The sequence below is a fragment of the Alosa pseudoharengus genome, unplaced genomic scaffold (genome assembly GCF_046254945.1).
Source record: "Alosa pseudoharengus isolate Yale_2024_CS ecotype anadromous, Long Island Sound unplaced genomic scaffold, YU_APseudo_1.1 YU_APseudo_1.1_scf_19, whole genome shotgun sequence".
NCBI lineage: Eukaryota > Metazoa > Chordata > Actinopteri > Clupeiformes > Clupeidae > Alosa > Alosa pseudoharengus.
Window position 1 is genome coordinate 15,411,736 of NW_027468657.1, and position 25,000 is coordinate 15,436,735.

At 47.2% G+C, this 25,000-nt stretch overlaps 1 protein-coding gene across 2 annotated transcripts in view; it reads right to left on the bottom strand.

Annotated features, from left to right (window-relative positions):
• Nucleotides 1-892: 892 nt before the first annotated feature.
• The window catches only part of LOC143132375 (protocadherin Fat 1-like), a 35,825-nt gene continuing 11,717 nt past the window's right edge, over nt 893-25,000 (bottom strand). Inside the window, exons 11-28 of one of the 2 annotated variants that reach the window (XM_076291842.1) lie at nt 20,873-24,934; nt 19,631-19,827; nt 18,923-19,076; nt 17,808-18,041; nt 15,696-16,088; nt 15,250-15,464; nt 14,628-14,765; nt 13,301-13,444; nt 12,289-12,486; nt 10,741-11,617; nt 10,410-10,541; nt 9,367-9,524; nt 7,914-8,397; nt 7,557-7,713; nt 7,182-7,292; nt 4,636-5,282; nt 4,338-4,436; nt 893-2,152 (exon numbers count right to left, since the gene is read on the bottom strand). In XM_076291842.1, coding sequence (XP_076147957.1) covers nt 1,590-2,152; nt 4,338-4,436; nt 4,636-5,282; nt 7,182-7,292; nt 7,557-7,713; nt 7,914-8,397; nt 9,367-9,524; nt 10,410-10,541; nt 10,741-11,617; nt 12,289-12,486; nt 13,301-13,444; nt 14,628-14,765; nt 15,250-15,464; nt 15,696-16,088; nt 17,808-18,041; nt 18,923-19,076; nt 19,631-19,827; nt 20,873-24,934 — 8,963 coding nt within the window. In that variant the 3' untranslated portion in view covers nt 893-1,589. The remainder of the gene's footprint in view (nt 2,153-4,337; nt 4,437-4,635; nt 5,283-7,181; nt 7,293-7,556; nt 7,714-7,913; nt 8,398-9,366; nt 9,525-10,409; nt 10,542-10,740; nt 11,618-12,288; nt 12,487-13,300; nt 13,445-14,627; nt 14,766-15,249; nt 15,465-15,695; nt 16,089-17,807; nt 18,042-18,922; nt 19,077-19,630; nt 19,828-20,872; nt 24,935-25,000) is intronic. The other variant, XM_076291843.1, reaches the window with a different exon arrangement.

A 25,000-nucleotide genomic window follows, 5' to 3' on the forward strand; every position in this document is an offset into this window, starting at 1 on the left:
GTCCTTATATCTCGGAGCTGTTTTGAAACAGAAGGCAGAACATCTGTGAGGCTCCTGTTCATATTTCCCCAGTTCATCTCAAACTGTGCACAAGCTTTGAGAGTACACATCAGCATTCTGAAAGAGTTTTGGTGGGAAGAAAAGTACTTTCAAACTCTGCCCTCCTCAAATGAAAGAAAAAAAATATTTTTCTCACAAGTGACCCCCACCGCAGTGAAAGCCAAAATCCTCAATAAAGGACATCTGATAACAAGAAAAGAAAAAACCTTTCAAGAGAGAATTTTTACATATTTGAGACAAGTTTCTAAGCCTGTTGATGGAATAGTTTGACTGACTGTTAAAGCAAACCGATTCAGTGTTTGTTTAATTAATTAATACATTTTAAAGTTCAATTATTTTAAAAGTGTTTTAAAAGTCCTTGAGAGGGGAGAGATGTTTCTCTCTCAGACTTAAGAGCAGAGGGTCGTCTCCTGGGAGTGTGGCTTTTACCGTCGCTGCTGCACAAAGAAATAAACTTCAGACAAGTTTCCTCCTCCTCTCAGTCCTCTGTCCAACACTTCATCCCCTGGTCGCTTAGAGACCTCACTGAGAATGATGTGCATTAATTGTGCTCATGAGGAACCAAATCCCCTTGGTGCTAACCTCTACAGCCCACCAATAAGAACCAAGGTTAAATTCACTTCTCAACTGTTTACTGTTTACATTAAAACTATTTTGCTTTCCACTGGCATCAAATAAGTTTTATGTTATCTGTTCTGAAGTTTGTTGTCTGCTAAATGTTAAATAATGTAAAATGTATTTTCTGTTCAGGACTAAAATAGCTCTAGGGAAATGAATGCAGCATTATTTGCAATTATTTTCAATAGAGGTAAAACTGAGATGAGTCACCCAATTCATATAAATAGTTTATTATAAAAAGAAATAATGAAACTCTGCAACTTTACATATGACTGTATTCCACAATTGGTGATTCCTGTATAAAATGAGTTGGAGCTTTGAGAATCACAACCATATATAGAATTGTCTACATTGTATGTCCAACTGTCATAACTGTATTTCAAATGTCATTACAAAATCAAGACATATACAATGATCAAGACAAAATCAAGACATATACAACAGTTCATAGAGCACAAGTTACCACAAATAAGATCAATACGTATATACAAAATCTGTTTATATTTTAAATGATAACAAATTATACATTACATCTGACTCTTGTTTACAAACGCCTTATGATTTATTGATAAACTGAAACAAATCACAATTTTAAGTGACTAAAAACTGTGATCTGCTGGGGACCTGCCAGTCAAGTAATCACAGGCTTTATCTTACAATCACAGTGCCCACTACGGGAAGGGGTTACAGAGACGGCAAATTTGAAAAGGTCAAACAAGAGCACCGAACACCAACTTCATTGATCTGTCATAGCGAAAACTGTACCTTGTCTCAATCTGGTTGTTCAGTGAGGTTCTTAATGCTACACACCAATAATATTAAAGACAGCAAACTGTTACTGACTATAGCGTTCCAAGAGTTCATCATGGATAAATAATGATGAAAAAAACAACAGTCATCACACATTAGTATTACTTTGTGTGAGTGGTCTTTTGTGACTGGAAAGACCATCCATCTGAGCTCTCACTGTCACTCAACATGGAATCACAGTCCTCACCGTAGGCCGACACGTCGGAGCATGACCGCATGGGCAAACAAATGTCACCATCATCTTGTCCCAGGCATTCGGAGTGGCGGTCTTGACCGTTAAAATCAGACGGTCCTGATACTGAGCCCTGAGGCACTATTTGAGTCAAAGGAGTAGTAAGTCTTGCTCTGTGGATAAGACAATGTGCTCTTACCGGGCAATTATAAGACTGACTGTCTGCAGATGGGTGAGTGTCTCTACAGGGCAGCATCGGACTATAACTCTCAGGAAGTCTTAGGACAGGGGGCAGATGGACATCTGCGGGGTATTGTAAGGCAGAGGTAAATTCGCTTTCGATGTCTAAGCCGGAGGTGAGGTAATCTGTGTCGATGCTGGTGGGCTTGATGTAGCCAGGAGGAGGGGTTTGTACAGAGTCATTGTGTAGGAGGCCCTGGACATGACACAGCTGCATGCTGGGTATCCAATCAGAGATGTCCCAGTGATAGCCTGTGGGATTGACAAAAGGCAAAACCAATGAAATGTCCTTACACCTCCTGAAGTTGTCATTATAATGCAATATGCAGATGAATGTAGCTTAAGTGAGTCTTGACTATCTTCATGCACTCTTGTCAGCATAGTGTCTGCCACACACACACACACACACACACACACATACACATTTTCGGTTATTAGGGTAACTGACAGTCAATGCTTATTGTTGGAGACTATTCCAGCTGCCATGAGAAGGGGTTTTGAAGATCACAACTTCAGGATAATTAGAGATTTATCAGCAATGCTTTGAAATAGCTTGTTAAATCTCCCCCATGCTTAATAACATTAAACTTCAAGGCGCTGGTGGGATCTCAACAAATGCAATGGGAGCATGCAACATAGAGAGAGGGAGAGAGAGAGAGAGAGAGAGAGAGAAAGAGAGAGAGGGGGGGTTATTTACTGGGAAGCGTTTAATTTTCAGAGTTGTCAAACGTCACTGCATTCGTAACACCATACAAAGTTGTGTGTGTGTTGTGATGAGAAGATAAAAAACAGACAAACTCATCAGGGAGTCACCTTAGGAATTTACGTGGTTATGGAACTCCTGAGATTTATATGACGGAAAGCATCAAAAGAGAGGAAGAACAGTTTAACACAGAAAGTTTACACCTCAAACTCCCCTCTCCTGCCACACTCTAAAGACACCTGGGGTTGTAGGAACTTAAGCAAACTAACACTGTTCATCTTTAAGTACTACTAAATAATGTAGCCTGTTAGGAGAAGGACACATCTAAAAAAAAAATAATAATATTCAAATATGACCATTGTCCAATCTAAAAACAATACCTTTTTCCTCACTATGTCAACCACATGACTTGACAAGGTGTATAACAACCGCTATGAGGGCTGACAAAAGGAGAGGAAGAGGGATTAAGACAAAGACATTAATCATCACATCAGACAGAACGAAAGATAGATGTTTTTGGGAAGCCTGAGATGAATGCAACAGATATTTTTCTAACAAAGATATGAATTCTGTGCTACATGCCAACAAGGTCACACTTATAATAATAAGCAGAGGTCTACAGAGCACTAAACTTGGGACATCATTGTCGCAATGCGTCACGGCGGGATAAACAATGATGAAATACCGCATGAGAAAGTGACATACAGGGACAACTCATACTGGGGACATGAAGTGATGCGAGTTGAAAGAGGCCTTTTTGGCACAGACAGAGATGCACTTATTTGCCCAAATGACTCCTCATCAGAATAGGTGAAGGAAGCTTTAACTCTGTGAGGGACTGAACACTGCTACAGATTTCAAATGATCTGACCTTTTATAAAAAAAAGAGTATTATTTCACAACAATATTAAAATACACAATATGGCTTGAGCTTCCTTTTTTTCAGGATATTTTTAGGACATTGACTGTGACAGCTGTTTCATTCTTGATTCTTGATCTTGGCCTCAATCAGCAGTGCCTGATCTGCATGACATGTCATCAGGTACATCAGCATAGCTAACGAGGTGATAGTGCCATAACACAACACAGTGTCACATTCTGAGTGCTAATTGAGCAGTTTTACAGAATGCTAAAAAGGCCTCCTCAGCAGACAATCACGGGGGACTAATGACTACATTAATCTCTAATGAACACAAAACATGGTAAATCCCACTTACAGTTGGGCCCTTACCATACCCTGACCGGGGTCTGGAGATTGATTTAATCCAAATAGGGGCTGAGGTTGTAGCAGGGGGGAAAAGACACAGTCAAATACCCCACAGCCATTGCACACACACTGTACACACACAAGCCCTGTGATAAACGCTTCGTTGGAGAGCGACCGGTTTGGCAGACACTGGAGAGCTCATAAAAGCACAACTTTAAGTCTTTTACAGCCTACAGCGCCCTACATGCCCAGAATATATATATTTTTAGTCTGAGGCATCTCACAGTGACTCAGACAGTCAATCAGAGTAGCTGTTGAGAGAGGAACAGACTAAGGCTGAGGGTAAAGACTAAAAGGAACCAGTGCAAAGCCAGGGATTGTAGAACTCAGACTATTTTATGTTGTTGTCTGGGCTGCTGCAAAAGGATCTTGACTTGAGGTTGCTTTCAGTGACACTGTTATTTTGCAAATGCAGCATTAAAAATTGAGCACAGCGATGTATAAATGATTAATGAAGATAAACCCACCATTGTCATCGCTTGACTCTGACCGTGGGGAGCTTGGTGAGCAGGGTTCTGGTGTGTTAAAACCACGAGAACGGGACCTCTTCTTCATAAAGGGCTCAGCTACGGACAGTTAAAGGTGTGAAAGAAGATAATACACTTTACTTTGCAGGAATACTGGATTTGCACACCGTCACAGATATAATTTACGTACATTTTAAACTCAAATCACGTCCGCTGAGGAGATTTATGGCTAAAATAGTCCCTCAGTAATCTGTGTTCATCCATTTGTCTGAGAAAGAGTAATCTCTCAGGGGCTCACCGTCATCCTCGTAGTCCCAGGTGGGCTTGTGGAAGGAGTCTCCATCCGTGGGCGAGACAGGAGAGCAGCGGGAAGGCAGGTGGGGGGCAACGCTGCATACCGCCACCGGTTTACGCTCCCCCCTGCTGCGCGCCGGCGGGTGGTCCTGATGAAACACGCTCGACTCAAAGTACTCTGGAGTGTCCGAGCCCTGGAGAGCGCTGTCCTCTCTGGTGTAGGCTGCGGGCCTGATGGGAACCTGCGGAGGGGCGGCTGTGAAGGTCACCCTGGCGGGCCTGGCGTCCGGGTAGGACCTCTGCAGGAAAGCCCGGGCCTCCCTGCGTCCACCCCCCGCCTCGCCCCCCTCCTCTTCCTCGCCCTTCTTCCTCGTCGTCCTCCTCAGAGGGCAGCCTGCCCGCCAGCAGCCGGCGAACAGCAGCAAGACGAGGAAGACGCAGACGAAGACCAGGACGCTGCCCAAGATCTCCTCCAGGCCCATGGTCCAGGAGGGGGACGGGGGGTACTTGTGCCGCAGCTCGCCGTGGACCTGGCAGAGCACGCCGGCGAAGCCCGGGGCGCAGATGCAGTGGAAGAAGCCGTGCGTGTTCACACACCGCCCGCCGTTCCCACAGGGCTCCTTCTGGCACTCGTCCACGTCCATTTGGCACCTAGGGTCAAAGGTCAACAGGGGGGTGTCACATGAGCGAGGAGAAGCAGAGGCTCACAACGTTCCAGACAGGAACCTGGAGTCCTTTCCACTACACCCAGCCATGTATGCCGATGCTGTGTCAATACAGTACGTTTTTAACAGTGAATTAGAAAGTACTTTTATTTAAATATCGCAAACATCCCTTCAGTCTTTCTCATTTAATGATGATTATTATGACCGCCGCGCAGCGAAGCAGCGGTCATATAGGTTTAGTCAGAATTGTTTTTTTTTTTTTTTTTCTTTTTCTTTGTCGCATGCCCAAATTTCCGTCAATGAGTCCCGGGACACTGAAAGACCGGGGTACACGAAACTTGGTGGGCATGTAACCCCACATGGATAGCATGGAACCATCGTTTGAGTTGGAAACAGTTTTCTGTGAATATCTCGAGAACCGTAGGGCCTAGGCGGTCCACCTTTTTTATGTATGTTGGTCTTAAGGGGGCATGTCAACCCATCCCATTACCACTTATTTCATGTATAGCGCCACCTAGTTAAAAATTAAAAAGCAAAAAATTAGGTGTTTTCATCACAATATCTCTGGCTGACAAGGTCAAAACTGCACGAAATTAAAAGTGTAGGATCATTATGACACCCTCCGAATGCATACCAAGTTTTGTGTACTTTCGTTCATGGGGGGCCTTACAATAAAATAATTTATGTGTACATTTAGTGACGTACACCAACAAGGATTCCCGGGACACTGAAAGACCGGGGTACACAAAACTTGGTGGGCATGTACCCCCACATGGATAGCATGGAACCGTCATTTTTCGTTTTGATCTGTAGCCCCCCGCTGGACTGGACCCCCCGAAAGGAGGGTAGGGCAGACACAGTTCTCTGTGAATATCTTGAGAACTGTAGGGCCTAGGATGACCATTTTTTTCCGTATGTTTGCCTCCAGGGGTCATGTTAACCCATTTCATGTGCACACATGTGCACAAACAGATACACACACACACACACACATACATTCACAGTAATCATACGTATGACACATACTCACACAGTAGACATATGTACGCTTGCATGCACAGGCACATACGCAGGCACACACACACACACACACACTCACACACACACACACCCACACACATAACATAAACATAACACAAACAATCAAGAATTTCTCAGAATTATGAACAGGCAAGATGGAGGTGGGGTTGTATAAAATTAATTTTACATGTGAAATCTATGAACTAATCATGTTTTGGTACTTGTTGTCTAGCAGATACCAGTGAGAATTGAGTGTGGATAATGCAATTTAGCGAGACAGTTAGAATCATATAGGCCTTTCAGCGTGATTTCTTTTTGTGGAAAAAATGTGCTGGACTGGGCGGCGGTCATATTTTGTACCGCTCTGCAGTACATCTAGTTAACATACATATTACTGTTTTTAACCATCACCTCACGCTGGTCTAAGTATAAGTATATAAGTAAGTATATATACTCTTTTGATCCCGTGAGGGAAGTTTGGTCTCTGCATTTATCCCTATCCGTGAATTAGTGAAACACACTCAGCACAGAATGAACACACAGTGAGGTGAAGCACACACTAATCCTGACGCAGTGAGCTGCCTGCTACAACAGCGGCGCTCGGGGAGCAGTGAGGGGTTAGGTGCCTTGCTCAAGGGCACTTCAGCCGTGCCTACTGGTTGGGGTTCCAACCGTCAACCCTCCCGTTACAAGTCCGAAGCGCTAACCAGTAGGCCACATCTGCCCCTTATACAGGCTCTAATAGGCTATACGGCCAGTGCACAGGGATTTCATCTGATATTTGCTACTGTATTTACGGATTTACTGATTTAAGGGTGTAATGAATCAGTGGATAATTCATTTGAGCAGCAGTCTTGAAACCTACCTTTCACCTGTGAAGCCTTTGGGACACTCACACACAGCCCCATCAAGGCTTTCAATACAGTGTCCACCATTATGGCAGGGGCTGCTCGCACAGTAGGGCCCGATCTGACACCTGGAATTAATAATGAAACACACAGAAGCCAGTGGTGAGCTTAGTCTTGGGGCCACTCTACAGTCTCCAAAGCTTTTGTGCCGTTTCAGCAACTATATAACAAATGTCCTTGTTATGCGGGTTCATATGCATGACATTCACATTTGTCATTGCCCCCCCACCACCACCACAATTTTAGAGAGGAAACAAAAATATTCATCATAAACATGTACAAAATGAAAAGGTCAGTCCACCGGGAATGTCCTTCTCTCCATCATCCCATACCGTTGTCCAGAGTAATGCCCCCGGCACTGGCAGTAGAAGTCACCATTGCTGTTGTCCACGCAGGTTCCACCGTAGAGACAGGGATTGGAGATACACGAGCTGAGTCTGGCTTCACAGCGTGTCCCAATAAACATGGCTCCACACTGGCAGGAGTAGCCTAGGACAGAAATCAGTGACTCACCTTGACAAGGACAATGATTAACACAGAACACCACATTGCAAAAAGTGGGGGGTAACTGCATGAAGATAGATATTTATTTGTCACGGTCGAACAAATACAAAACACTAAAACCATCTGTCAGGCAATGGGCAGGTGTTTCATTTTGACTCGGTGAAGCCCCGTGGGATTGTGGGTACCTCCGTTAGGCTTGAGCGTGCACCTCCCTCCGTTCAGGCATGGGTTGTTGGAGCAGTCGTCCACTGAGAACATGGCGCAGCCTGGCAGGACGCCAACCATGTCCTCCACCAGCGCGGTGCCAGACGGGGACTGTCTGGTGAGTGACAGTGGCTGACCGTTCACCAGAACGGAGTCGATGCAGCCACGCAGGCCGCCAGCGGCCCCGTCGGAGGCCACGCCGGGCAAACTCCGCCTGGGCCGGAGGCTGAGAAGGTGTGCGTGGCCGCCGAGGAAGACGGCGTCGCGGAGGTGGAGGGAGCAGCCGTCGCCGGGAGCGATGCCGGACGCGCTGTGAACGCGGTCCAGGACGAGCTTGGCACGGTTGCCCTCCACCCCCAGCCAAACACTGTGCCACTGGCCGTCGTTCACCTGGACGCTGTGAACGGATACGGCTGCCTGGCCAGAGCCACAGTCAAACTGGTACTCCAGTCTGCCATCCACAATCTGCAGGAGTATAAGTATAAGTATAAGTATAAGTATAAGTATAAATACTCTTTTGATCCTGTGAGGGAAATTTGGTCTCTGCATTTATCCCAATCCGGGAATTAGTGAAACACACTCAGCACACAGTGAACACACAGTGAGGTGAAGCACACACTAATCCCAAAGCAGTGAGCTGCCTGCATCAACAGCGGCGCTCGGGGAGCAGTGAGGGGTTAGGTGCCTTGCTCAAGGGCACTTCAGCCGTTTCTACTAGTCATGGTTCGAACCGGCAACCCTCCGGTTACAAGTCCGAAGGGCTAACCAGTAGGCCACGGCTGCTCCCCGGGCACACAGAGAGCACAAACCATCTGGTCCCTATGAGTCTGCCTTTAGTTCTTATGAGCCTGTCTTTAGTTCTTATGAGCCTGTCTTTAGTTCTTATGAGTCTGTCTTTAGTTCTTATGAGCCTGTCTTTAGTTCTTATGAGTCTGCCTTTAGTTCTTATGAGCCTGCCTTTAGTTCATCCATCCTACAGCTGCACAATGCAACTTGAACTACTTTGGAGAACTGGTCATATGATATATTCTTTGTAAAGAACCAAAACAATATATTGCTGTGACTCATTCATTTTTTTTTACATTGGCTGTGCTGTTCAAAACATGTAAAGGAGGCCCCAGCTGTGGCGCAACTGGCTGGGGCACCTGCACTGTACGCCGGCGACTCGGGTTCGATTCCCGCCCTGTGGTCTTTTCCGGATCCCACCCCGACTCTCTCTCCCACTCACTTCCTGTCATTCTCCACTGTCCTATCAAATTAAAGGCATAAAAAGCCCAAAAATATTTAAAAAAAAACATGTAAAGGAAATTAATAGATTGCAAAAGAAAACTGATTCATGGTGGATCACAAAAGCTATAGATATAAGTCTATGAATATTAATATGTAATTACAAAACAAAACCAAATATTTTGAGTGCCAAAGGACCATACTCACTTCCAGGACGCTGTAATCATGCCCTTTAGCAAACATGACAGTTCCATGACTGGAGAAGGTTCTCAGTCTGAGAGAGAGCTTCAGTTCCTTTTGACTCACGTCCTCTGGCAGGTGGTACTTAATAAAACTGTTCTCAAGCAGTGTCAACGCTGCCCCCCCTGAAAATGCCACACACATAAGCACTATTGTCCATGACTACCCAGAAGGTAGTCTACAACTAGTATACAACTGCAAACCTGAGCTCCTCTTAGTTGTCTAGCCATTAGAGCAGATGTGCAATTGTGCATATTAACGTTTTGGACTCAAAACAAAACAGGGATGATGAAACAAAAGTGAGGCAAATAACAAACAAAAACAAAAACACTATTTGTGTCAATGATATGAGAAGGGCTGCTGAATATGTAGAATAATATATAATTAAAATGAGAGCATTGAGAGAATAACATCAAAACCACTAAACAATCCTCTACACTACTAACACTAACACTTAGCTAAAGCTAAACTTTGTATATCAACTTTTTGTCGAGCACTTTCAGTGGACTGAATGAAATTTCCAGTTTGAAGGAGTCAGATGTCTCAGAGCTGTTTTTCATTCCTTGCATGATACTTCAATATTTATATGATATCTGCTTAAAATGATCTGCACAGTAAAGCAGCAAGGACACGAACCCTATTTCCTCATATGTGGGCTTTCATGGGGAAAAAATAAACTCTAAATGAAGGGTAATCAGGTACCCAATCACCAAGCACTCGCACTGACTTCAAAAAGAGTGACTTCAAAAGCGACTCATAAAAGTGGCGTTGAGCTTAACGTTTGAGTCACAAGAAGTGCAGTGGCGACTTCAATGATTTCACTCACAGCGGGGAGGAAAATCCAAGTGTGTAATAGGCCTATAATGAAACTCTAAATCATGTCACCTTCAAATATATGATGTCTGGTGAAGTAATGGCCAAAAGCCGACCGATGAGAGTCTGAAACATTGTGCCCTGTGCTCACACTAGCCTGTGATAGGGGAGGGTGGGGAATGTTTTCTCCATCATACCTGAGCAATTTCCCTTTTTACTGCTTTCACACAGGCAACTGTATTTGTCTTCTTTTTCAGCAGGTACACAGCGAAATCCATCTGGGCATGGGCTGTCTTCACATGGGCTGTTTGGCTTTGGACATTTTCCATCTGCAAACACAAGGGAGAGAACACACACAGACACAATGAACACCCTGATCACACAGTGAACACCCTGATGAAGAGCAGAGTAAATCCTGACTGTATCCCCAAAAGGAAAAAGAGTAACATTTGTTTAATTTGTTTAGTTTGTTCAGCGTTTGCTGACTGCCAAAGTGTTGAAGTCCCCCCCGCTGCCGTGGCAACGTACCTTTGCACAGACATATGGCGGACATGTGGTGGCGAGGAGAAACGAAGCTCAGCCTCGCACTGCTGTGAGTGGACATGGCGTCCTGGTCCAGGATGGCCACCTCTCTGCAGAACGTGACCGGACAGCCCCGCAGGAAAGCACAGGGGCCCCTGAGGACATGGGCTACGCGCAGGCCACTCGTCTGCCTGAGGGAGGCCAGAGAGGCGTTTATCTTGTGCAGCAGTGCCCCCTGTAGGCCGGGGCGTGCGCCTGCGGATGCTGTGCGCACCTCCACGGACAACAGCATGTCTAGGTTCCGCTTTGGAGCGGCCCCCGGGTCCGGTTCTGTGGCTTGGAGGCTGAGGAGGTGGATGTCGCCGCGACGGGCCCCAGCTGCGTTCCGCACAGCCCTCTGGACGTTCCGCCAGTGGTCGGCGAGGAACTCCTCGGGGGTGACGGGGGAGACGCGCATGGCGACGGCGTGCTCCAGCATGCGCCGCGTGGCCCTGCGCACGTGGACGCTGACGGGGGCCGACGCGGAGAAGCGCCCGTCGCTGACAGACACGTTGAGTGGGTAGAGACCCGCGTCCAGGCCTCGAGTGGCCAGCAGACGTCCATCTGTCGGGGACACGGAGAACAGGTCCTGTGGGGGGGAGGAGGAAGAGGAGGAGGAGGAGGAAGAGGAGGAATCGATAGGAGGAAGGCTGTACGAGAGTGTGTCGTAAGGATCGTTGTCGGTGGCATGGACCTTGCCCAGGTAGCCGCCGGGGAACTCGTCCTGGGGGGTGTAGACGATGACCTCCAGGGGGAGCACGACCGGGGGGTGGCGGCTCTGCTCCACGACCCTGATGCTGATCACCGTGGTCGCGGACAGGGAAGGCTTGCCACTGTCTATAACCTACAGAGTGCAACCAAAAAATAACAAACAAAGACAAAAAACAAGCACAAAACTAAATTAGTTATCACCATATTGCCATTATTGTTTAGGTCAGGGGAGGCAATCAGGCTGTCTGAAAGAGAACAACAGAAAAGTCAAATGAGGTACAAACACATAAAATATTAAAGATACAAAAGAACATCCTAATATTGTCACTCTTGAAAAACAGTAGAGTAATTTAGAGGAGAATGATACATGTCATGTGGTCATTAGAGGAGAATGACACATGTCATGTGGTCATTTGCAAAGTGTGGTCTGTGTTCAAGGATGTGAACACATTGTGAATATTAATGTAATGACATTTGCCATTTTCAACAGCAGAGGGAGCTTTATCATTCTGTTTTCACAGCTCTTGCTTTGGTTGGGTTCTCGCTGACTAGTTCTTCTCAAAGTGCTCTGGACAAAAACAAGCTCTAATTCATCTGAAATGTAATTCCACTGACCCAAATGTGATATGACCACAGGGATTAGGTCAAGTCTTTGTTTGTATGGCAAACATTTCCTGGTCTACACCTGGTGTCCCCTTCGTCCTTGTTTCCTCAAACGAGCCAATAACAGCACTAACAGCTGTTTGTTTATAGCTTGTTTCCTCCACGTTGTTCCAACCCTGAGTGACCACCAACGCTACTGACCTTCACGCGCAGCAGATAGTTCTCCTGAGTTCTGTGGCTGAGTGGGGAGCGTGTGGTGAGTGTTCCTTGCGGATCCATCCGGAAGGCGCCCCTCTCGTCACCGCGCACGATGGAGAAGGTGAAGGGGGGGCCATTGTGAGGCGCGTCACCATCGGTGGCCTGGAGCTGCAGGATACTGCTGGCTATGGGGATGCTTTCCTGGAAAAAGAGCGGGGGTCAAACTGGTCATTTCAGTAGTTATCACTAGGGGGAGCTCTAGGCATTGACCGGTCACAGAATAGACTCTGGATCTCTACCCTAGTTTGGCTTGTCCAGTCTGATCTACAACTGGTTCTGTGGAGAAGGAGCAGAGGAGCCAAAGGTTTGACAAGCACTTGTTTTCTGTCAGAGAGACAGTTTAAAGGTGTGTTTACATTGTCTCCCTTCAGAGTGAGTGCCCTCAGCCCTGAGTGTGACCACAGACTAGAGCAGAGGAGGAGACTAGAGTGAGAGTGCTGCTGAGGGGCCCTCCTGTAACAGCATTGAGAGAGAGAGGGCTGCTCCTGTAACAGCATTGAGAGAGAGAGGGCTGCTCCTGTAACAGCATTGAGAGAGAGAGGGCTGCTCCTGTAACAGCATTGAGAGAGAGAGGGCAGCTCCTGTAACAGCATAGAGAGAGGGCTGCTCCTGTAACAGCATAGAGAGAGAGAGGGCTGCTCCTGTAACAGCATAGAGAGAGTGCTAGTGAGGGGCCCTCCTGTAACTTGTCTTTGTACAGCAAAGTGGCAACAACACTGATGATGAGTTTGCATTCCACAGTGCGATTCAGCTACAATACCTGAACTTCATCTCACCTCCAATAAAAGTGACAGCTAAATAAAAATGTAAGGGGAGCAGGTGGCTGGAGCTCAGATCTAATCTAAAAGTGCTCCCTCCTCTGTCTCCTTTAAACGGGGATCGCAGCGGGGATTTGGACAGGCCTCCTGGGCTTGTCACGTCCATCTGAAGCCTGGCTTGGCAGCTCTCGTCTTACCTGGATGACAAGGCTGTAGTTTGCCCGGGTGAAGACGGGTGGATTATCGTTTGCGTCTGACACGTCGATGGTGATCGCAGTGCTGCTGGATTTGGACGGACTGCCGCTGTCAGAGGCCAGGATGGTCAGGGCGTACTCCGATATCTCATTTACAAATGGAGGGAGGACAGTGGAGAGAGAGAGGGAGAGAGAGAGAGAGAGGAGAGGGGAGGAGAGAAGAGGGAGAACAGAGAGAGAGAGAGGAGAGGGGAGAAGAGAAGAGGGAGAACAGAGAGAGAGGAGAGGGGAGGAGAGAAGAGGGAGAACAGAGAGAGAGGAGAAGGGTGGAGAGAAGAGGGAGAACAGAGAGAGAGAGAGGAGAGGGGAGAAGAGAAGAGGGAGAACAGAGAGAGAGGAGAAGGGTGGAGAGAAGAGGGAGAACAGAGAGAGAGAGAGGAGAGGGGAGGAGAGAAGAGGGAGCAGAGAGAGAGAGAGAGAAGAGGGGAGGAGAGAAGAGGGAGAACAGAGAGAGAGAGGAGAGGGGAGGAGAGAAGGGGGAGAACAGAGAGAGAGAGGAGAGGGGAGGAGAGAAGGGGGAGAACAGAGGGAGAACAGAGAGAGAGGAGAGGGGAGGAGAGAAGGGGGAGAACAGAGAGAGAGAGGAGAGGGGAGGAGAGAAGGGGGAGAACAGAGGGAGAACAGAGAGAGAGGAGAGGGGAGGAGAGAAGGGGGAGAACAGAGGGAGAGAGAGGAGAGGGGCAGATAGGCATAGACAGACAAAAAAGAGAGAGCATAGATAATGTGAATTAAAAAAAAGACAGAGAGAGAGAGAAACAGACAAACAGAGAAAAAGAGAGAGAAGAGGAAGAAGGGATAGGAAAAGAGAAAGTCAGAAGGGGACATCAAGAGAGAAAAAAGGGGAAAAGGGGAGGGGAGAAGAAAAAAGTGAAAGAGAGAAAAAAATCACAGCCTTAAATCACCTCAGTGGCACTTTGAGGGAAATGAAGCTTAGCGCTTGCAGCGCCATCAAAGCTTTGAGAAGTCTTCTCTCCCCCTCAAACGGTGTCTACATTTATCTCTGTCTGAGGTGGAGAGAAGGGGGAGAGCAAGAGAGAGAGAGACTGAGAGAGAGAGTGAGAGACAGAGAGACTGAGATAGAGAGACTGACAGAGAGAGAGAGAGACTGATAGAGAGAGTGACAGAGAAAAAGAGAGAGAGAGAGAGAAAGAGAGAGAGACTGAGATAGAGAGTGACAGAGAAAAAGAGAGAGAGAGAGAAAGAGAGAGAGAGATAGAGAGAGAGAAGGAGAGAGAGAGAGCCTGTCAGACACCGTGGCAGGTGGCCTCACCTGCTCTCTGTCTAGTGGCCGGGCCACTCGCAGCTCCCCGCTAACTGCGTCGATGATGAACGGAGTCCCCTGGTTGCCGCCGATGATAGAGAATCGGACGCGGTTGTTGGCGGGCCCATCAGTGTCGCTGGCCGTGATCTGAGGAGGCAACAGACGCATGTCACACCAGGTCACACCAGGTCAATACTGATGCCATTACTGATGTCCTGCTGTAGACCATGATATCACACTGCAGATGATTTTATGCATGCAGACACGGTGTGGTGAACAAACTACTTGGTGGAGGCTTTCCATTTTTGTGGACGGTGTGAAATTTTAGATTTTGTTTATTCACATACAAAGCTCACAGACTTTATTATATCTGAAATGGAGCTATTTTAGTAAACCAAGAAAATTTTAAGGAGGACATTCAACCAAATTACCAATTAAACCAAGTTAAATTGAACAGGCATATTGAATCGCAACCCCAAATTACTGTATAATATCATATTATATCAAAATGTGACTGAAGGCCTCAACATGTTTTGGGATACATTGACTCGCATTAGAAAAATACACCAACCAAAAAGGCCATTCTGTACAAAACCAAAGGGGTATGTTAGAGATGGCACAGAGGACTCACAGTCACCACAGTGGTCCCTGGCTTGGCGTCCTCGCTGACCACTGCTGAGTACACCCCCTGGCTGAAGACAGGGCTGTTGTCGTTGACGTCAGTCACGTTGACTTGAACAGAGGCGATGTCACTTAATGGCTCCTTCCCCTCCACTTTGGCCTCCACAGTCAGGAAGTGCTCATGGGATGATTCGTAATCCAGACTTTCGATCACAAAGATGTCGCCTGTGGAGGGAGGGAGGGATGGAGGGAGGGCGGTGGGGTGGGGTGGGGTGGGGATACAGAAGAGACGTTTCATTAGAAATGGGCCACGCAGTCTGCACCGAGACCTTCTCGGAAAACAATTATCCTTCGCCGTCATGGCCGTTGAGGCGGTGTGACTTGAAGGTGACGTGACACGATGCGGCGTTGAGTGATGGCGTGAGCCGTGCGAGCGAGCTGAAGGATGCCACGCACCCGTGCGGGAGTTGATGCTGAACGCTCCCTGATCGTTGCCGCCGGTGATGGAGTAGGCGATCTCGCCGTGCCGCGCACCAGAGTCCCCGCCGCTGGCGAAGACGCGGAGGATCTGCGTTCCCATGGAGACGTCCTCGGGGACGGTCGCCACGTACTCCCGGAGCTGGAACACGGGCGTGCTGTCGGCAGCGGAGCGGACGGTGACAGTCGCCGAGCTGAGCGAAGACAGCTGACGGGGAGAGCCCTGGTCAGTGGCACGGACTCGGAGTGTGTAGGTGGCCTGGACACTGGGGTCAAGGGACCTCTCCAAACTTATGATTCCTGAACGTTCCTGGATGGAAAACAGGCCTCCGGCCGAGTCCTCGAACGAATACAGGACTTTGCCATTCATCCCTTTAAAAAACAAAACAGCAGAGGAAAGAGAAGAAGAGAAAAAAGAAAGAAGGATAGAAAAGAAAGAAGAGGAGGACAAACAGAACAGAGACATGAGAAGACCTGCGCAACAAACACAAAGAGCCCTCGTCTGAATGACCTGCAAAGTGCAACCTCTGGCAACTGAGTCTCAAGCATGAAGTACAGCTATTGTGGGGCTTATGGGAGCATTGCGCTTACCCACCAGTGTTTGTGCATAGAGTTTTCCTAACAAATACAGTAGATGTTTGCTTAATTATTGAATTAGCTTCATTTCAACTTCAAATAGATGTTTGCTTAATTATTGAATTAGCTTCATTTCAACTTCAAATAGATGTTTGCTTAGTTATTGAATTAGCTTCATTTCAACTTTAAATAGATATTTGCTTAGTTATTGAATTAGCTTCATTTCAACTTGAAATAGATGTTTGCTTAGTTATTGAATTAGCTTCATTTCAACTTTAAATAGATGTTTGCTTAGTTATTGAATTAGCTTCATTTCAACTTTAAATAGATATTTGCTTAGTTATTGAATTAGCTTCATTTCAACTTTAAATAGATGTTTGCTTAGTTATTGAATTAGCTTCATTTCAACTCTAGACTTTGCACTTGGCTCATCATTTAGAGTAGGGCCCAAAGAGACACAAACAAATAAAAGGTCAAAGCATCAAAACAAACAATAGGCAGTTTTGCAGTGGTCAGTCACATACAAAACGCTGTAGCAGATAGTGCTGCTGAAAACAACCTTCGTGCTTCAAGCTTGCCTTGAACAGAGTAGTGATTGTAGCTGTCTCCCCTTGATCGTGATATCACTGAGGAGGAGTGCGCAGGGCAGCCCAGACTTCTATTATTACTGACCTATTGTCTGACCAACTGCCATGCTGGCAAACATGATGGAAATATGGCCAGTGAGTCAATTGGGCTCCATCACTTAGCACTCCCCCATTAACCACAGAAACAACGCTGCCGACTTCAACGGTGATTACGGCAATTTGATGAACGCAGCGGCGAGACACAAACGGTGATTACAGGGAGGCCTGTTCTGTCATTGTGCAGCGTGCTGCTTATGCTATTTGATTTGTGAACACACAATCTTGTTTGTTAGTGAAAGGGGAGGTGTGTGTGTGTGTGTGTGTGGGGGGGGGGGGGTAAAAACCCACCCAGCAACAGCAGCAGCCTTTGATGAGTAACAGCTTGACAAACTTTGTTTCACATTTTCAGCTCCTCCTATCGTGGGTGAGTACGAGGTGTAGACCTACCGCTGTTCTCACTATACTCTTCTGTAAAAGACCTCAAAATGTCACTCTTCAAATCGGGAAAAAAAAAGAGCACAGAACACGCAAAACAAACAGCCAAAATGTCAGTCAAAGCCCTGTAGCAAGCAGAAGGGACATCTTTTCAACAACGGCAAAAAATTCCCACTGGAAGGTGACTGACTTTTGCTTTAAAATTCAGCGCAAAACCTCAGTTGCCATCTTACCAAGCATTTAATTGTTCCCAGAGGATAGCAATGAGAAATGCATGCGTGAGCCACTACGGCTTGATGCTGACAGGCAACAGGAGGTGTGCACACAGCGAATGTGGCAGAGCAGACAGTGCACTGCATTCTGGGTATCCAACTGATACCACAGATCACTGAAGACTGAATAGGTAGTAGCCCCTAGCACAGATGCACGGCTGCCCCTAAATGACCCCACCTACCAGTGTCCAGATCCACGGCCTGCATCTGGGCCACGTAGGTCCCAGGCTCCGTGTTCTCCGCCACGCTGAAGTGATGGGCGTCCGGTGTGAACCGCGGCGGGTTGTCATTGACATCGGCCACGGCTATCTCCACGGCGACCTGGCAGGAGAGACCCCCTCCATCTTGTGCTTGCGCTGTGAGCTTAAACGCCTGCCTCTCCTCGCGGTCCAAGGGCAGGAGAGATCTCAGCTCACCTTCAAAAGAGAGAAAGGCAAAACTTGGAGATGGAAGACAATCTAAAAGTCCCTCTACCAACTGTTAATGCACAAACCTGACTGTGTTTTGCATAATTCATACGGAAAAACGTAAAACTACTGGACAGCGCCAAGCATCCCTATTTTCCATTTCCCTGATATTGATAAAGAGTAAACTCTACTAAATGCACACAAATGGGGCAAATGCCTTCTCATGTTAATAATGGTGGCTTGGAAACCCTGAGACAAAAAAATTGCTTTACGCTCATGGTAGTATAAAGCCTGAGAGAAAACCTCCCCTGATAGCGCCTGGTTCTTAGACATACAAACACCCTCCTCATTATGCATCTCAATCTCCTGGCACAGAGCGGCCTCCTTCACTGCTCCTCCATAGGGACAACTAGAGGGCGTCGCCACTCATGGACCTCTAAAGGAGAGCAGCCATACAGTACCAGTGCTGTGGAGACCAGTGGACACGCTTTGCATATTTATATACTGTATATATGCATATCTGAGCACCAGTATCTACATTTTACTCTTTGAGGGAAGAGCACTGAGACTGAAAATTGACTGAGAATTGACTTTCTAGCTGATGTGGCCATGGGACCTTAAACAGGATGCTGCACATATGGACGTCTAATTTAACATTTGGCTAGATGTGTTTTCACAGCAGATTGTTGTGTTATTTTCACATAGCAGTTAGCAGTTGCCAGGGGCTGCGAATGTTCAGGAACCTGTGTGAAACAAATGGTGTTCCATGCTATATATGGGCTAGTTTAATAAGACCATAACAAATGGATGGAAAGAGCTTTTATCTAATCTGTGTGTGTGTGTGTGTGTGCGTGTGTGTGCGCGCGTGTGTGTGTGTGTGTATGTTCTACCTGTGGTCGGATGCAGGCTGAAGCGTTCGGCCCCATCTCCAGACAGCTGGTAGGTTATCTCTGCGTTGCCATGGACATCCGCATCAGTGGCCGACACCTGTAAGATCAGCAGGCCAGCCGGCGAGTCCTCAGGAACCGTTCCAGCGTACACACTCTGAAGAACACATCGGAACGCACATCAGCAGAAAATCACACACACATAGACACGCACGCACACACACACTGAGCCAAGTGGCTCTTTATGAATGTATCCATGTATTGACCACTGTGGGGACCACTGGTGGTAAAGTATAATATAGGCTAGATGAGTTGTCTGCAATATTGAATCAACTTGTGTCCAAACAGTTCTGCAACACTGCCTATGTAAGCTATGCTATGTTTAAATCATATGAATTCTCTGACACAATAAGCAAGGTGCAAAGACAATAAAGGTCTATTGTGTAATATACTGTTGTGGGTCTACTTTTTTTTTTTTAAACTAGGTGGTCCTTGAGGCTTTTTTATTTGTTAAGTGGTCCTTGATCTGTAAAAGTTTGAGAAACACTAACTTAGATCAATGCTAGCACATGCTCAAAATCCAATACCCCCCCACACACACACATTTTTCGAGGCATGGTCCAGGGACAAGGTGTGCCATTACAACACTAAGGGCCAGCACACATGTACAGTACAAGTCTGCTGTAATTGGGCACTTCATTTGGTCTTTACCTTCCCACAAACAGGACTGTTGTCGTTGGCGTCCAGGACTTCGATGTCCACAGCTGCTCTGGCCAAATGGGTGCCATCTGTGGCTGTGAGGTTTAAGAGGTAATTGTTCCTTTTCTCCCTGTCCAGAGGGTTCCTCACAGTCAGTCGCCACTCACCATGACTCTGTTCAATGCCAAAGTGCCCTACAGGGTCCCCACCTGAGAACACACACACACACACACACACACACACACACACACACACACACACACACACACACACACAGACAAGTACACACACACACACACACACACACACACACACGCACACACGCACACACACACACACACACACACACACACGCACATACACACACACACGCACACACGCACACACACACACACGCACACACACACACACACACACACACACGCACATACACACGCACATACACACACACACACACACACACACACACACACACACACACACACACGCGCGCGCACACACACACACACACACACACACACACACACACACATACACACACACACGCACACACGCACACACACGCACACACGCACACACACACACACACACACACACGCACATACACACACACACACACACACAGACAAGTACACACACACACACACACACACACACACACAAAATCAATACAAATACAAAACATTGTAATTATCCAGACAAAAAAAAAGAGACATACACAGAACTGACTGGGGTCTAATGAGCAGGGCTGCAGAGGAGGACATCTGATGTGTTTATCTGATGTGTTTATCGTAACTAGCTTTGTAATACAGTACATCTGTGAAATAATAGCACAGTGGTTGAACAAAGACAACAATGGCCACAGTGTAATTGAAGTGCTGTCGCCGCTGAATAGGCCTGGCGTATTACTCCGCAGATGCACATCGTGCCCTTCCTGTGGTGTTCAGGGATTCAGTATTTTTTTTTGTTTTGTTTTGTTTTTTCGATATCTAGTCCTCCTGGAAATGCAGCGTATTTACCAATGTGAATGACCATTTGTAGCTCAGAACAGTCCAACAGAATGGGCTCCTGCAAAAGCGGCATGTAGTATACTTTTAGAGCACAATGCTGACTTATTATCTATTATAATCCAAACAAAAACCTGGCTTCCAAAGGAAAATTACGATTGCCACAACACAAAATACTTTGAGAAAATGATCTCTATTTTTCTGCTTTTAATCATTGTGACAACTCCTAAGAAACTTCTCTGCTCACCTGTGATGTAGCAGCTGATTTGTCTGTTTGTCTCCTCACTGTCTGCATCAGCGATGCTAAACACAGCAACCACTGTAGACGCTGAGTCATCTTCCCTCGCCGTGGCTTTGAAGACCTCCTCGGCGAAGCGCGGTGGGTTGTCGTTGACGTCCACCACAGTCACCTCCACCGCAGCAGTGGCCATCATCCGCCGCTCCTTGCCTTGGTCCGAGGCGATGACCGATATGGTGTACCTCTCTCTCTGCTCGCGGTCCAGCTCCCTCAGTGTGACCAGCCAGCCCGTGGTTTCCTCCACGGCGAACAGCTCCAGGACCTCAGGCCGCTCCTGGCTCTCGTCCAGGCTATACGTCACCTGGCCGTTCGTTCCCGTGTCCAGGTCGAAGGCCCTAACCTGGATGACCGATGTCTGCCTTGGAGAGTTCTCCACCACGTAAGCCTCGTACGGGTCAGAATCAAACTGGGGGCTGTTATCGTTCACGTCCTTCAGCTCAACCGTGACCTCCATCAAAGACAAGATCTCCATCCCCTCCTGAAGTCTGCTGGCCTGCACCGTGAGGCCGTACCAAGGGGTGCTTTCGTAATCCAGACGCTTTACTAGTTTCAGCACACCAGTCATACTGTCGATGACAAACGCATCCTCTCGGTTGCTCTCGGCGATGTTGCCTCTCACGAGGCTGTACGTCACTGACGGCTCACCACCCTCTGCCTGGATCACGTCCATCTCGGTCCCAACAGGGAGGTCCTCTGCGATCGTCAGCTGCAAGGACGGCTTCACAAACTCAAGAAGTGACACGTACGACGGCACCACCACGATATTAACGGGAATAAACGAGTGCTTCTGTGGCGTTCCGGAATCCCTGGCCTTCACATAGAGAGTGTAGAGATAATTCTCAAAACCAAACAGGCTTTGCTTTACGGTGATAACACCACTCTGGGGGTGAATGTCAAAGTGACGCACCTCCGAGTCAATTTCATACAGAATGTCAGCATTGATTCCCTCATCCACATCAATAGCGGTTATTTTGATGATGGACATTCCTGTAGGGCTATCCCAAGGAACTGACACATTGTACTCAGACACAACAAACTGAGGGGTGTTGTCATTCATGTCTGTGATGATCACATTGACAGTGCAAAATCCAACTTTGCCGCCGCCATCTTTTGCCATTACATGTATAGCTATTGCTTTCTCAAGGCTGTTCTCTCTATCGAAGCTCTCCAGAGTGTAGATCTGTCCATCAGCGTCAATGGCAAACTTATCTCTCGTGACCTCGTTGACTATGGAATATTTCACTTGGCCATTCACCCCTTCGTCTCTGTCTGTGACTTTCACTTCCGTGACCAGTGTGCCAATGGGGGAATTCTCCGGGAGCTCGACGGCATACAGGCTCTGGGCAAAAGCAGGGCTGTGCAAGTTTTCACGGATCACTTTGATGTTCACCTCAGCAGAGCTTCTGAAAACGCCATCCGTCACCAGCACGTTCATGCTGTACGAGGGCTGCATGCCACTCCGCCGGTGATTTGACATCACTACTTGCCCAGTCTTTCTATTTAGAGCAAAGTGTCCCCGCTCGTTGCCTGAGAGGAAAAAGTACTCCAGCTTGCCAGCATCTGAGACATCGGCGTCGGCTGCTTGGACACTTAGAACAAAGTGGCCTTGAGTGGCCAGCTCACTAACAGCAATGTCGTAAGAGCCTTGTGTGAACGTGGGCGGGTTGTCGTTGACATCAGACACGTCGATGATCAATGAAGCCTCGCTGGTCAAGGCAGGGGTACCTTTGTCCACAGCCCTTAGTCTGAGAGTGTGTTGTGACTTTGTTTCATAGTCTAAAAGGCTGGTGGTGGAGATGACCCCTGTGTCGCAGTCAATCTGGAAAAGAGTGGAGACGGAGCCCTCAGGCTCCAACAGCTCATAGGAGACTAATTTATTACTCCCAAAATCAGCATCTACGGCCTTCACCTGGTGCACTGATGCGCCAATCACAACGGACTCCGAGAGGGTGACTTTGTAGGTATCCATTTCAAACACTGGGGCATTGTCATTGACATCCAGCAATATGATGTCGATAAAAACCTCTGAATGAGAGCCAGTCACGGCATCTGTGGCTCGCACTCTCAATTTATAAGCAGGATGGACCTCGTAATCCAGAGTCTGAATGACGCTAATGACCCCCGAGTTGAAGCTAATGGAGAAATGACTGAGAGGATCCCCTTCAAAGATGCTGTACACAGCCCTGGGGCCATTCAAACCATTCACCTGAACTTGCAGAATTGAAGTGTGTGGCAGGGTGTTCTCGGATATTTCAATGTTGTAGAAGGGCTTTTCAAAAATAGGGGCAGCCTTGTTTAGGACCGTCACTTCAACCTCAACTGTGGAGGACAGAGCGGGCTCTCCTCCATCTTGTGCGACCACACTTAGTACAAACTTTGTGTTTAGGGTCGCCGGATCAAAAGGCCTCTTAAGAGTGATGTCTCCTGAGGAGGACATCTGAAAATACTTGTGCTCATTCAGGAGGTATTTGACCTCTGCATTTCTGCCAGTGTCCTGGTCGACAGCAGACATCTGTCTAATAATTTGGCCCACTTCCGCGTCTATCTGAACTAGGGCATGATAGGGCAGGTTCACAAACACTGGTGGACTATCATTAACGTCCTCAATTGTGACTCTGACCAGAACATGTGAAACGACCTTGGGTGACTTAGGTTCTCTTGTAATACCAACCACAACCTCATACATGTCTTGCTCCTCTCGGTCAAACGGTTTTCCAGTTGTAAAGAGAACCCCTGAGGTTTGACCTATTTCAAAGTGGCCATCTTGGTTGAGAATGGTGTAAAAGAGAGGCTCGTTAATCTTCCTCCCCACCGTGGACACTATGGCGAGGGTTTTCCTTTCTGAGGAATTCTCTCGCACGACAGCTGTATATATTTTTTGGGTAAACTGCAAGTTCGGATCTTTGTTCTCCTTCACCGCAACTTTCACCACTGAAGTGCTCTGCCATCGGCCATCAGACACCCTCACGGTGAGTCTGTACCTGCTGCGAAGCTGGGTAGCATTCTGGATAAAAATGCCACCAGAAACGGCATCAATTCTGAATTTGTCTCCGATATTGCCATCTGAAATAGAGAAAAGCAATTTGGCATTGGCCAGCGAGTCATTGTCTGTTGCATTCACCGCTATAACTCTTACCCCTTGGTATGCTGGCAGAAGGAGAGTCGCCTCATATAAGTCCTGGCTGAATTTGGGTGTGCAGTCATTAGCATCAATGACTTGGATGGTCACTCTGGCAGTGCTGCTAGTAAATAACCGTGGGGCGCCAGTATCGTGGGCCTGCACAGTAAATTGGAAAGTGGTCCTCTGCTCGTAGTCGAGCTCTGACGCTGTCTGAAATGCACCTGTGCTCGAGTCGAGGGCAAAGTAGTTCCGTGCGTCTGGCTCTACAATCTCATACACGAGTCTGCCGTTCAGGTCTGTGTCCATGTCAGCAGCTTGGATGACCAGGGGGGTGTTTCCGTCAGTTAAGACTAAGCTTTTGATTGCAGCCGACTCACTAATCGTTCCAAAGTATTCAGCTTTTGTGAAGAATGGGGCATTGTCATTTTCATCCTTAATGTGAACTAAAACTGTCATGTTGCTTTCAAATCCAGCCATGTTTGTACCTTGCACAATCAATTTGTATAAAGATTTAGTCTCGTAGTCTAAAGGCTTTAGCGTGACAATGGCACCCGAGTTTGGATTTATAGCGAAGGCAAAGTTAATGTTTCCTTCTTTGATCTGGTAGGTGACTGATGATTGACTGGAGGCCTCGACCACAGTCACCAAACTCCCGACTGGAGCGGCTTCGCTGATTTCTGCCGAGATTTCTTCAAGGGCAAATTTCGGTTTGGCGTTATCGGAGATGGTGACAGAAATGTGGACCGTTGTTTCAGCACTCCGAGGAGGCTCCCCCTGGTCGAAGGCTTTGATGGTTAGCATAAACTGGCTCTCACTGCTGCTGTCAAGCTCCTTGGCGACGGTAATCATTCCAGAAAACGCATCAATAGCAAATGCGTTGGCTTCATTCCCTGTGAAAAGAAAAAGGAAAGAAACTTATCATTGTTGTCATTGTTAATGTTTAATTCTTAAACTAA